The following is an 11,215-nucleotide window of genomic DNA, read 5'->3' as shown; positions in this document are numbered from 1 at the left end:
ACATTGACAAGATACTTGAAATGTCTTGGCATTTAGCTTCAAAGGGATTTCAGAATACCAGTCAGCTGCAAACGACTGTGTGCAAATCCAGCCATCAACCTAAGGATTCCTTCCACTCTCTGATATGGTCAGTTAAGATAAATCGGTTGAAATGTAAGAGGTCTGTGTAGGTTAGTAGGCTTTCCTTCAGAATTTTTTAAGATTTTTCCCTGAGCAGTATCATGAACGTGGGCTCGTTCATAGGTACTGTAGTCAGTGGAATTTAGGTTGCAAACAATTTTGATCAGAAAATGGTAGTTAAATGGCATCAAGTCAAGGAATTAATTTTAGAGTACTCCGATTTGCTGAAATCCTTGGCAGGGGATAGAAATATCCAGAATATGTTCTAGAGAAGGATGAAGCTCACCAAAACATTGAGAGCACACATTTGTTTCTTGAGCACGGCTTTTTAAGGACATATTGAGTAACTGAAAGTGACAGGTAATGAGACCCCCGTTTCTGTATATGTTCTTCTTCCCAAAGGGTAATGTTGTTGGCAGCTTTATTAGTGTTGTGGGAATTGACTAATGTAATGGGGTGAAGGTCAACCTAATAAAGGGGAGGAAAGTTTATTAACCTATATGTAATAGGGTCGTTTCCATAGGTGAAAAAGCAAGGTAAGTTTGTGGAAAAACATGAAATAACATGAAATAATTTTGATGTAGCAATTAAAGAAAGAGAGGGAAAACACATCCTAGCTATTATTAACCAGAGTTTTTGAGTATTAGACTCCTACCACTTACACCAGAGATGAGAATTGCACTTCTTATATGTCTGTGTAATAACCTTCATGGTCACTGCAGGAGCTGCTGTACATCACCTGAAGATGCATCTCGGTGGTAGGTCAGTCATTGTGACACCTTAGCATAGGTAAAATGAACTGGATGTGAAAGGCTAGTGCTCTGATGAATGAGGTATGCAGGTAGCCTTATCTTGCTAAAACTTTGTTCTGGATAGCAACTCTGTATGTGAACTCCTGCTCTCTCTGCAGGCTTTACCAGTACATAGGTAAGTGATACGGATGTGTTCCCAATGGAGCATAAAACTCATTTTGCTTTATAAAGTTCTTAGAGCATGGTTTTTTTTTTTTTTTTTTTGGTTTTTTTTTTTTGCGTAGAATTTCATGTAGCATGTTGAGTATTGCCTGGAAAGTAGTAGTAGTGACAGTACAGAATGGGTATGTGGGTGCAAGTAACAGTGCTGCTGTCTCACTAGATCTTCCTACTTGATTTGTGTTGAACAGATGAAGTAAAACTGCACACTAATTGTGAAGGAACTCTGCTTTTCTTTTTGGCAAATGTTCTTAACTCTTAAGGTAGAAAGCTGTACGTGTTTTCCCACTGTATGACGGCATAAACCCAAACACACAGCCTGTTCAACACCCAAGCCCCATAAAAAGGACAGTTGTAGACTAAGAGGAAAAACTACTCTGTATCTTTCAAACAAAACAAAAGTTTCTCCCTTAATTGCTTATACTTCCATTACGCTCATCTAAACAAAATAATTGTGAGAAAGGGGGATAGAGGGAGAGGTACCTAAAATAAGTATCTTTTGAGGTGTAACTTCGAAAGCTTTTATTTCCTTTTGCCTGAAACCCAACAAACAGGGTAGCGTTGTGATTACAAAGACAGTGCTGTGATTCTTTCAGGAAGCCAAAGAAATGGCTCAGTGTTCGCCTCTCCCAAATTCAGGGGAGATGCCAGCACTCTATGGCTGTGTGCACAAAGGGCAAATAAAGATCTGCTTTAATACATAATAAATACTGGCTTGCCAGGCCAGTAGCTTTTAAAGTGCATTTTAATATAATAAATACATTTTTCTAACTTTTCAGATTAATGTATCACATCTCATTTTTCATAGCTTTAAAATAATCAGTTTAGCCAGTGACTGGTTCTACAAAAAATACTCAAAACCAGGAACTGTTAGAGCTCAGCCTTGTATTCCTCTTATTAACTGTCTGTTCAGAGAAAGGTAGAGTCAGTACAGTTACGTTGGTTGGTGTCTCCATTTCATGAAACAGAAGTAAATGTAGGTGCACAACTCTCGTGTTCAGGCTGGCTGATTCCCTCCCCTTTTTAATGGCGGTGATGCTGAGGGCACAGTGTAGTTTGGGAGCATCTCTAATTAGAAGCAGCTCAAATGGGTCAACAGTGGTGTTGGGTAGGATGCCACTGCCTGCTGCATTTCCATAGTGCCCTTGTGACCCACTTGCTGTGAGCAAGTAGAGAAGAACTGTTGCCTGGTTTCTGTGCTACCACAACCAGATACTCCTTTCCTTAAAGGTAAGTTCAGATAGAATAATCCTTCACCTCTTAACTCTGTGACATGATGCAGATGACATGTGGGAATGATACTAGGTGCTTTGCTCTACTGCCTAGCAGAGGTACTATCACTAAACACTTTTTATTTATTAGTTTTGTACACTTATCTCAGTTATGTTTGTAATGTCAAGTGGAATTTGGGGGAGTGGTAAACCTGCTGCTAGCTACTGCAGTGGGGGTGAATCTTCTGCTGAAAATAATGAAGTAAATCTGAAATAAGATGCAGTATGGAAATATGTTTGACACTATGCTCCAGAACTGTAGATGTAAAACAGGTGCCCTAAAGCTCTTGCTGTTATTTATGTGGCCTGAACTGACCAAAGACAAACAGTTACGGTACAGATGCGGTCTTCTGGCGATCAGCAAACTGAATGGCATAAGGTAAGGAGACAGATTCTAAGCAAGTGCAGCTGTGGCGGGAGCTAACTGTCCTCCTGCCTCTGAGAGGGAATGTTTTCATTGCAGCTGACAAGAACTCTCTGCTCAGCAGCTGAGTACAGACATTTCCCTAATTACAGTGCATTTATCTGTGAGACTCCCAGCAGCTCTACCATTTCTTGACTCACGTAAGTGTTATTTCTAAAAGTTTACTTGAGGTATTTTTTCCACCAGGCTTGCTATTTTGCTTTTTTCTTTTTGGTGCATTGGAGAGACAGTTCAGCCTTCCAGTGAGTCTCCTTACCATAAACCAAGCTTGATGCTGACAGAGGAACCAAACACTGAGAAGTCGGTAATCTAGAGTAAGCTTCCTTGAGTAAGAGAAGATGAGCTACACTGGTCAAACCCATAATATTCACTGACTGTTGGATGTGTGCCAGAATGTTGTTTCTACTTTGTAGGAACTAATCGCTGTTGTGCATTTAAATTTGCTGTTTCCTGGTCAGTGTGATGATTCTGTTGTCTTGTGCTTATGGGAGAATGGCAGGGGAGGAGTTGTGTGAACCCTGAAGCAAATTGCTGGTTGTCCTATAACCGCCCTCTGTAGTGTCCTGGCTACTAGTTTTAGATGGTACAGTTTAAGAGACACTGGATAGCTTTTGACAGAGAGGCTGATAGCATTAAAATAAAAAAAAAAAATCTGAGACATTGTCTTTCTTAGGATAAACACACACATTATATTTAATTATTCCTTATGTTTTTACACTGAAGAGTTGCTGGTGTCATTTTTACAGAGTATGCAGATCTGGAAGGGCAACAAATGCTTTTTACAAGGTAAAATGTCTTCAGCAAAGTGCTTATTTTGACAGCTGAATTCGGTGTGAGTATCCTTTTGTAATATATCCATTTGTTTTAAGAGTTATTCGGTGCACAAGGATGCAGCTGTTTTGATAAGCTGTCAAGAATGTGCACTGGACTGCTTATTTTATCTATGAAAAGGATAAATACTAATTAATGACATGAGCATGATCAAAGGCACTGTTTTTTATGAGGCCCATGTCTCTCACTCCCTTGTGAGGCTGTGTTTTATTTTGGTTTTGCCTTCTGTGAAATACTGATATTTTTTTAACAGCAGCCTTTCAGGTTTGGAGAAGTTCAAATCTCATGTGCAGAGGCACTGGTCCTAAAGCTACAGACTGAAGAAGTATTGAGGTAAACAGCTCTTCCTGCCAAAGACTGGCTTCCTAAATTCTACCTTAAATATTGATAGTAACAGGAATTTATTTTTCAGTGTGATGACTGATTTATTCATCAGTCGGTCCCTGTAACAGGACTGGTGTTAAACACAAGGCTTTCCTTTTATAGCACCGCAACTCACCTTTGGTTAATTTGTCAACTGTCTTACAGTTGACCTGCCACTGTAATTGTGAGGGAAGCAGATGGTTAGCTAAGTTGCATTGGGAGTTATTCCAGTTAACGAATGTGCTAAATAAAGCACAACATGTTCAATTTTGAAAATGTAATTAAATAGCATGCTAAATTAACTGCTGCCCTGAAGACGAGAGGATTGTGCCATAACAGTGTGGCATTAACTACCGAGCTTAGAATAAGCATAGTTTGACTACCCTTTGTCCTCTGGTCCATTGTTAAACTCATTTATTCAAGTCCAGTTATAAAATGGAGGCATTTTTGTGTCCTGGATACCTATGGGTGTTGAAGTTTACCCAGAGCTCTGTTTCTGTACAGAATTAATACTTCCCCTTTCTGGGAAAAAGGGGATTATTTTCTAGAGGTTAGTTTTACACGCAGGGCTTTGAAATACTCAAACTTAAGTGCAGGACTGCTGCAAAACTGATTCAGCTGTGTGCTCTCACTTCTAGAAAAAGCAGCATCTTACAACTTTTCCCTTCTTCTGTGTAGATTTTGAGCATCTTTCCTGGCTCTTAAATGATTTTATGGCTAGTAATAGGAATAGTTATTTTCTAAATTATATTTTGATACTTGAAAATGCATACCGTATGCTCTTAAGCACTGACAGTTTGAAATCTGGCAATTCAACTTAGAGTTAAGACTCCTCAAAGATTAATACCTGAGTGCAGAACTTCTATTCTACAGCTTAATACGTAAACTAAATATTCAGTGAGCGGCTGGGGGGAATGAAACTGTACAAAAAGAGCACAGAAAAAGTTTGGTAAAGCAGAGCAGAATGTCTGGGTACAGCGAAGTTGTGGGCCAGCCTTCAGGCACCAATGACTGTCCCTCCTGCAGAATCGGAAAGTAACTGGCAAATTATATATACTCAAGTTTCTTTAATTGAGAAGCTGGCAGATCTCTTTGTGAACACAGCATAAGAAATCCACGTAAGAAGCTCCTCCATGAATACTCTTGTCTTCTACTAGGAACTGCCGGAATAGCATCTCTGGCTGCTCCCGTTGTTTCACTATCATGAGCTGCAAAGAGATACATGTATATATTTCTAGGATACAATCACAGTATACAATCACAGTAAGTAGCAGTACCGTTTTCCTCTATCTACTATGGAATGCTACTGAAGGAAAAAAAAAAAAAACCAATAAATTGGTAATGACATTTCAGTAGCTGTACTTAGGAACACAGGAGAGTGACTTATGTGCAACCATGTGAAGGAAGGTTTGCAGAATAAAACTGACCTTTCAGGGTACTTCTGAAAATCCTGAATGGATAATTAAGTACATTTGAGATGCTTCTGCCTAGAACGCATGCTGGACAGTGACATACTTGCAAATTCCTGGTATGTAAAAAGCCTTCTACAACTACAAGTAAATCTGTCACAACTGGTAGTATTCTTTTGAACAGCTGTGAGGAACAGGTTGAAGCTGAGAGAACTCTTACCTTCATAGTGTAGGGCTTCTGGTTCTGGATGTGCTCCACTATTGACTTAATTTTCTTAGAGTAGGTATTGGCCAGGTCGGGCAGTAATGTCTGTTAGAATTGAAGCATTGCAGGTTGTTTGTTACGTTCCAGTCACGTTTATTAAAATTCATACAAGAGTAGCTGCTGGTAATTAAGATGTGTATTACTGTGGGTGTTGTTCTAAACTGGGAAATGCTTTATCTCCTTTGCAAAAACTTCGAGAATAACCCATCTGTCTTTAAGCCATTTTTTCAGTTTAAAATAATCACTACATTAAAATTCATTATCAGGGGAAGTTCAGGCTACAGGAGAAGCTTTAGCTATCATAGAATGCTTTGTTGCAGTTTCAGCAATGCATATTCAGTAGGATTTTAATATCTGTCATAACATGTTTAAGATACTCTGAAAACTTGGTGAAAGCTTCTGTCTTGTAATTGTTCAGAGAGAAAGTTTACGACAGTTTTATGCATTTCTTTTGGTGTCTTAACACCTTCTGCTGGCACCCATTTTTGCTTTTGGTTGAATGATGAATGCTCTGAGTTCCCTCCCTCGTTTCTCTAATTAGTGGCCTGGTCTTACTGAATAATGAATTCTGAAAAACGGACTGGTTTTCCTCCATATACTCACAGCTTCTGTGCTGATGTGTGCAAAAGACGGCACATTGAAAAGCCCCTGGATGAGCTCAGGGGGTGTGCTGACCCCCAGCCACAGGAACATGCTCAGACCGTTGGCCAGAATGAAGGCTCCTCCTTCTGAGAGACGCTCCTCAGAGCAGCGCACTGCAGCTGGTACTGCATCACTCTTTAAATCCAAGTTGTGCTGTAGGGCAAAAAGTACGTAAGTTGCAAACACGGTGACTTCAAGGTGAGTGATGCTCTAACTAGACGCTGAAAAGTAATATTAACAGGTTTATTACACCTTAGTGGTTCCTTTCCAGATGGAGGAAATTAACTGTCACTTCTATTTCAGGTAATACACTACGTGCTAAAGAGCACCTCTCCACAAATATGAAGCTTGAGCATACCAGGCTTGAGCTTGACTAAAGCTGCCATCTTTTGTTAGGCAGGTCAAAAACCAGGCTTGTGTTAAATGTACAATGGAATTATGAGAGGATGCTGATGTCAGTAGCTGACCATGTTACTTCCCTGTTTTCTTTAAACTAGAGGTTCTTCCCTCCTACTTTAGTTCAGCTAGCAACTACTTCACTTTAAAAATCTAATCCATCTTGGCCATGTAACAGTTGCGTGGCATAGAGAAAATCTTCTGCATCTTTACAACTTAAAGCATCACAGCAATTTAAAATGAAAACAGTTTTACTGAAAGCTAACAGATGTGCAGATAACATACTTACGATCGGCAGAAGCTGGGGATAGAAGAACAGCTGTGTGTCAGCTACTCCCATAGACATGACCAGTTGTCGATGGTACGCCCTCTCATCAGTTGGAATTTCTGGTCTGCCAGTCAGCACACTGCTCTTCAGTAGACAGTTCACATACACTGGCAGCACCTTCATTGCATCTGGAAGGATGAGCTGAAAGGCAAAGGAGACTTGTATTTAATATATCCCATATGCTGGGGAATGACTGCTGGACTTTTGAACTACTATTTGATTGTTTTCTTCCAAAGTAAGTACCTCAATGGTGTTGTTTCTAACATTTGGTCTTCACTGAGAGAAATAATTCATTGCCCAGGCTTGTGATTGTTAGATGCATTAAATGGTACACAGAAACCTAATTGGAAAAAGTAGTTTAGAGGAGACTAAAGGAAACAGTCTAAATCAAAACCCTCCAATATTGTTGGGAGTCCTTCGCTATTAACCTCAGCACTGAAATAGAAAATTGCCGATTGCAGTTCAGAAAAGTGAGGAAGAAGCCACTTTTGCAGCACCTCAAAATCCAGAAGGGAAACGGAAGTATTTTGAGAGCTGTAAGAAAAACAGAAGTTAAAGGCTTATGGGATTTGAGTTCAGTTAAGCCGAAGACAAGGACTGTCCTTTGAAGTGGGACAAGGTTTGCGTCAGGAACAGCTGCTGAAAGGATGTGAAAGCACCTTACCTTACTGTTTGATAGTTCTGTGACACTCCCAAATGCTCTGAATTTGTAAAAAGAATGAGTAGATTACTAAATGTGACAGCATTTGAAAATAACAGAGATGTCTTAATTTGAGAGATTTTCAAGTAGTGTGGAACAAAAGTAATGAGGTTCCCACAGCTTCTTCCTACCCGCTGGTAACTAAAGGAATTAATAAGTCTCATTTTAATCACCACAGGCTTTTTTTTAGGTAGGACTTTGTTCCTGTCTCAACATCAGGTTTTTATCAGTAGAGCGTTCTTGAGAGATCTGTATGCAGACTCAGGATGTTAACTAGGTAATCTCTGTCTTTTGACAGTAACAGTTGCTACACGTCAAAAAATTAGATCACTACAATCGTAGGAATGGAAGAAAAAAGTGAAAGCTTCTAAGAATTAGCACATAATTCTACCAGGAAGAAAAGGCTCCTGCATCTCTGTGGTACAGCTGTCACCTTCCTCTATGGCACTGCCATTCATCCCAGAACAACAGCTTCCATATGTTGTAATTAATTGCTACCACTGCATCCCACCTGCCATCATATTTGAAAGAAAACAAAAGTATGTATGTCTGAAACGTTCTTTTCTGGTACTGCTGGTAATGCAGGTGTGCCTGTTGCAAAGAGGGGCTGACCTGGGGAGGTCTTTACCTGGCTCACTGCAGAGGGGCTGGCACAGTTCTTCCTGTAGCATGCCAGCATGTGTGCTGTCTGACTGACCAGGATCTCTCTGACAGCCTTCAGCGGTTGGCTTAGAATAGCTTTAAAGGCTACAAAGACAGAAGAGCAAAAGAAAATGTCATGGGTTCTGTTGCTTGTTTGCATGACAAATGCGAAGTTTTAAAGTATTCTGCTAGATTTTAATTTTACTAAACTCATCTCTATGGCTGTTTTTTTTCTCTCTAATAATTTTAGAAAATGTATTAATTTTCACACAAAAAACCCCACCCCAAACCCAACAAAAATTCTAACAAAATAATACTGTGCCTCTACACTTCTGTGCATTACCTGTTTCTAGCAACCTTCCCAGGCATTCCTTTCGGGGCACATATGTCTAAAATTTACAATCTAGTTCTCAATGTTATCGTTCTTAAGACAGATGCCAGCAGCAAGTTACAAAACATGACTTCTCAGTTGGTATCACTCCACCTCCTTTCAGTCCCAGCTTAGAGAAAAAAATAAATTATACTGACTTTACCTGACTTAGCAAAGAAGTTGATAAGTGCATCAGTCTCACAAGTCTTGTAGACATCAGCTAACTGGGTGCTACAGTTTAAACCTATATTGTGTATGCGAAGTCGTCTTTGCCCACTTATTGATGTGTAGAGGACAGCACACTGCAACAGAGGAGCCAGATATCTTTCATTGCAATTTTAAAACAAAGAAGTTGATAATCATCACACAAGAGCCACCTACGTAGTGCACAAAAGGCACAGAATTACTTTTGAGGAACAGCCTAGCTTTTTGGTGCTGCTTCAGTGCTAATGAACCAAAGGAACAACAGATTCATTATTTTATGTAAATATGTCAGGCATATAAATGCATTATAAAAATTGTTAGCCTTAAAAGTATAAAATAATGATGGCTGTTGGGAAGGCTTAGTGCTTTCTCATGCTACATACTGATGGGATCATCTGAAAACGAGACTGCTGATAGTACACCATACTTGAATATGCTATCAAGAAAAATGCCCCAAAGAAATGCAGCTGCAAAGACACTAGACCAGAGCTCAGAAGCTTGCTGAGTAGTTCTCTGCCCATCTTAGCTTTTGTCGAAAGCAACAAAGAAAACCTTGCTAATCTTGATGAGCCAAGTGGGATCCTACTATATCCACCCCTGTATCTCACCTCTCCCATTGACTTAGATGACTTAAGAAATTGCTTATGATTCCAAATTCTACTTCTATATAATGTCAGTGTACTTCACTAGAATGAAATTCAAGTAAAGGAACTGCGCTCAAGATTTCCTGAGTGCTGACGTTTTGCAGGCATTGCATGGACCTGACTGGCACGTCTTTGTTTCGTACCACCACAATAAAAAAATAATTTCATCACCTTGTCTGCAGATACAAGTCAAAGCCTGCAGGGCATAACACCAACTGCAGGTAAACTAACTGGTCAGCTTTGCACCGGATCTTCCATAAGAAACTCTCATACAAAGCTCTCATGAGAGTTAAATGCAACATCCGTAGGCCGTGCACTTCTCCCATCATCACTGCTACACCATGTCTCCAGTAAGTGACATCAGAGATACCAAAGTGGATGTTTCACAGTGCTGTATTTGTACAAGGATTAACTGCTAACCTATGAAGTATTTATAGGGGCAAGATAAAAGCTAAGGAGCTTAGAAACAAAAGTTCAGATAATTCTACGGCTTGTGTGAGACTTTTCAAGCTGTAACATTTTCTGTCATTAAAATAGCAAAAGGTCACGAGGTCATGACAAAACATCTAGAACAATAAACAGCAACCTCACATTATCTGATAATGGTTAGGATGAATCTTCTGCTAGGTATGAGCATATCCCAAGCACTGGCAATTCAGGCACAGAAAGGCCAGTTTTAATTATTGCCCAATTTACATTTTCAGGAACTACTGCTGGGATTCCATATTGTGGAACAAGAAGGGAAATACTGGTTTCATAAGTTTTGAAACAGCCTGGCATTTCAAGGTAGCATTCTTTGACAAGTTAATTAAACTATAAGTGGTACTACAACACCAGCATCTGTGCACGCTATGCATCACTCCCATCAGTCCTACAGTGTAACTTTTTTTGCAGTCATATTTAAAAAAAAAAGTTTTTGCTCACAGTGTCAGTAGATGACACATGGCATTTTTACCTGAATTAAGGCTCCACTGTCCTCATTCAGTTTGTCGTCATGTTTGAACTCTACTGTCACAGCCTTGTCACAGTCGACTGCTGCCATTTCTACATCCGTAGTGTTGTTCATGTAAATGGCCCCGAAGAAGTCAGTAGCCCTGAAGCCTACAGCCAGATGAAAGAGAAAGCAAACAATATCGTTTTACAATTTACAAATAAAAAGGATACTATTTTGTAACTTCAGCTTTGCTTAATGAAACGTAAACTATTTTCCCTCAAGGGTGTGCAGCGTCGGGGTTGCAGTGCCTACCAATCTTCCTTGCTGGTGGCATTTTCTGTCCTTTGGGTAGGAAGAAGAAGAGAATCTGTGTGGGCCATCGAGGAGCGCAGTGACTCACGGACCCCCAGAGCCTTTGGCATTACTCACTGGGCCACTTAATGTGTTTATGCTCTCCTCAAATACTTGCATTTGAAAGTAAGAGCTAATGGTTGAAAATTTAATTTGAAGTATTTAGAAAAGGCAAACACATGTAAGCTTTGGGCAAACCATGCTCTTTTGTAAGACTGCCTTGCATTTCAGGATGCACACATAATGATAGAAGCCTTACTGGTATTTGCAAATTTATGTAGACATACACAGTAAGGGGACAGACATCCATTTTCTCAGTCTGTACTTTTCAAAAGGTACACAATGAGGAT

At 39.8% G+C, this 11,215-nt stretch overlaps 1 protein-coding gene across 5 annotated transcripts in view; it reads right to left on the bottom strand.

The window, feature by feature from the left end:
* Positions 1-3,451: 3,451 nt before the first annotated feature.
* SEC24D (SEC24 homolog D, COPII coat complex component) overlaps positions 3,452-11,215 on the bottom strand; it is a 52,479-nt gene continuing 44,715 nt past the window's right edge. For all 5 annotated transcript variants that reach the window (XM_004941242.5, XM_015276355.4, XM_015276357.4 and 2 more), the window contains 7 exons: positions 10,536-10,681; positions 8,896-9,034; positions 8,349-8,467; positions 6,982-7,161; positions 6,258-6,449; positions 5,610-5,699; positions 3,452-5,188 (listed from right to left, as the gene is read on the bottom strand). In XM_004941242.5, the coding sequence (XP_004941299.2) occupies positions 5,048-5,188; positions 5,610-5,699; positions 6,258-6,449; positions 6,982-7,161; positions 8,349-8,467; positions 8,896-9,034; positions 10,536-10,681 (1,007 nt within the window). In that variant the 3' untranslated portion in view covers positions 3,452-5,047. The remainder of the gene's footprint in view (positions 5,189-5,609; positions 5,700-6,257; positions 6,450-6,981; positions 7,162-8,348; positions 8,468-8,895; positions 9,035-10,535; positions 10,682-11,215) is intronic.

The sequence above is a fragment of the Gallus gallus genome, chromosome 4 (assembly GCF_016699485.2).
Source record: "Gallus gallus isolate bGalGal1 chromosome 4, bGalGal1.mat.broiler.GRCg7b, whole genome shotgun sequence".
Taxonomy (NCBI): Eukaryota; Metazoa; Chordata; class Aves; order Galliformes; family Phasianidae; genus Gallus; species Gallus gallus.
This window is presented reverse-complemented; position numbering and strand designations above follow the sequence as displayed.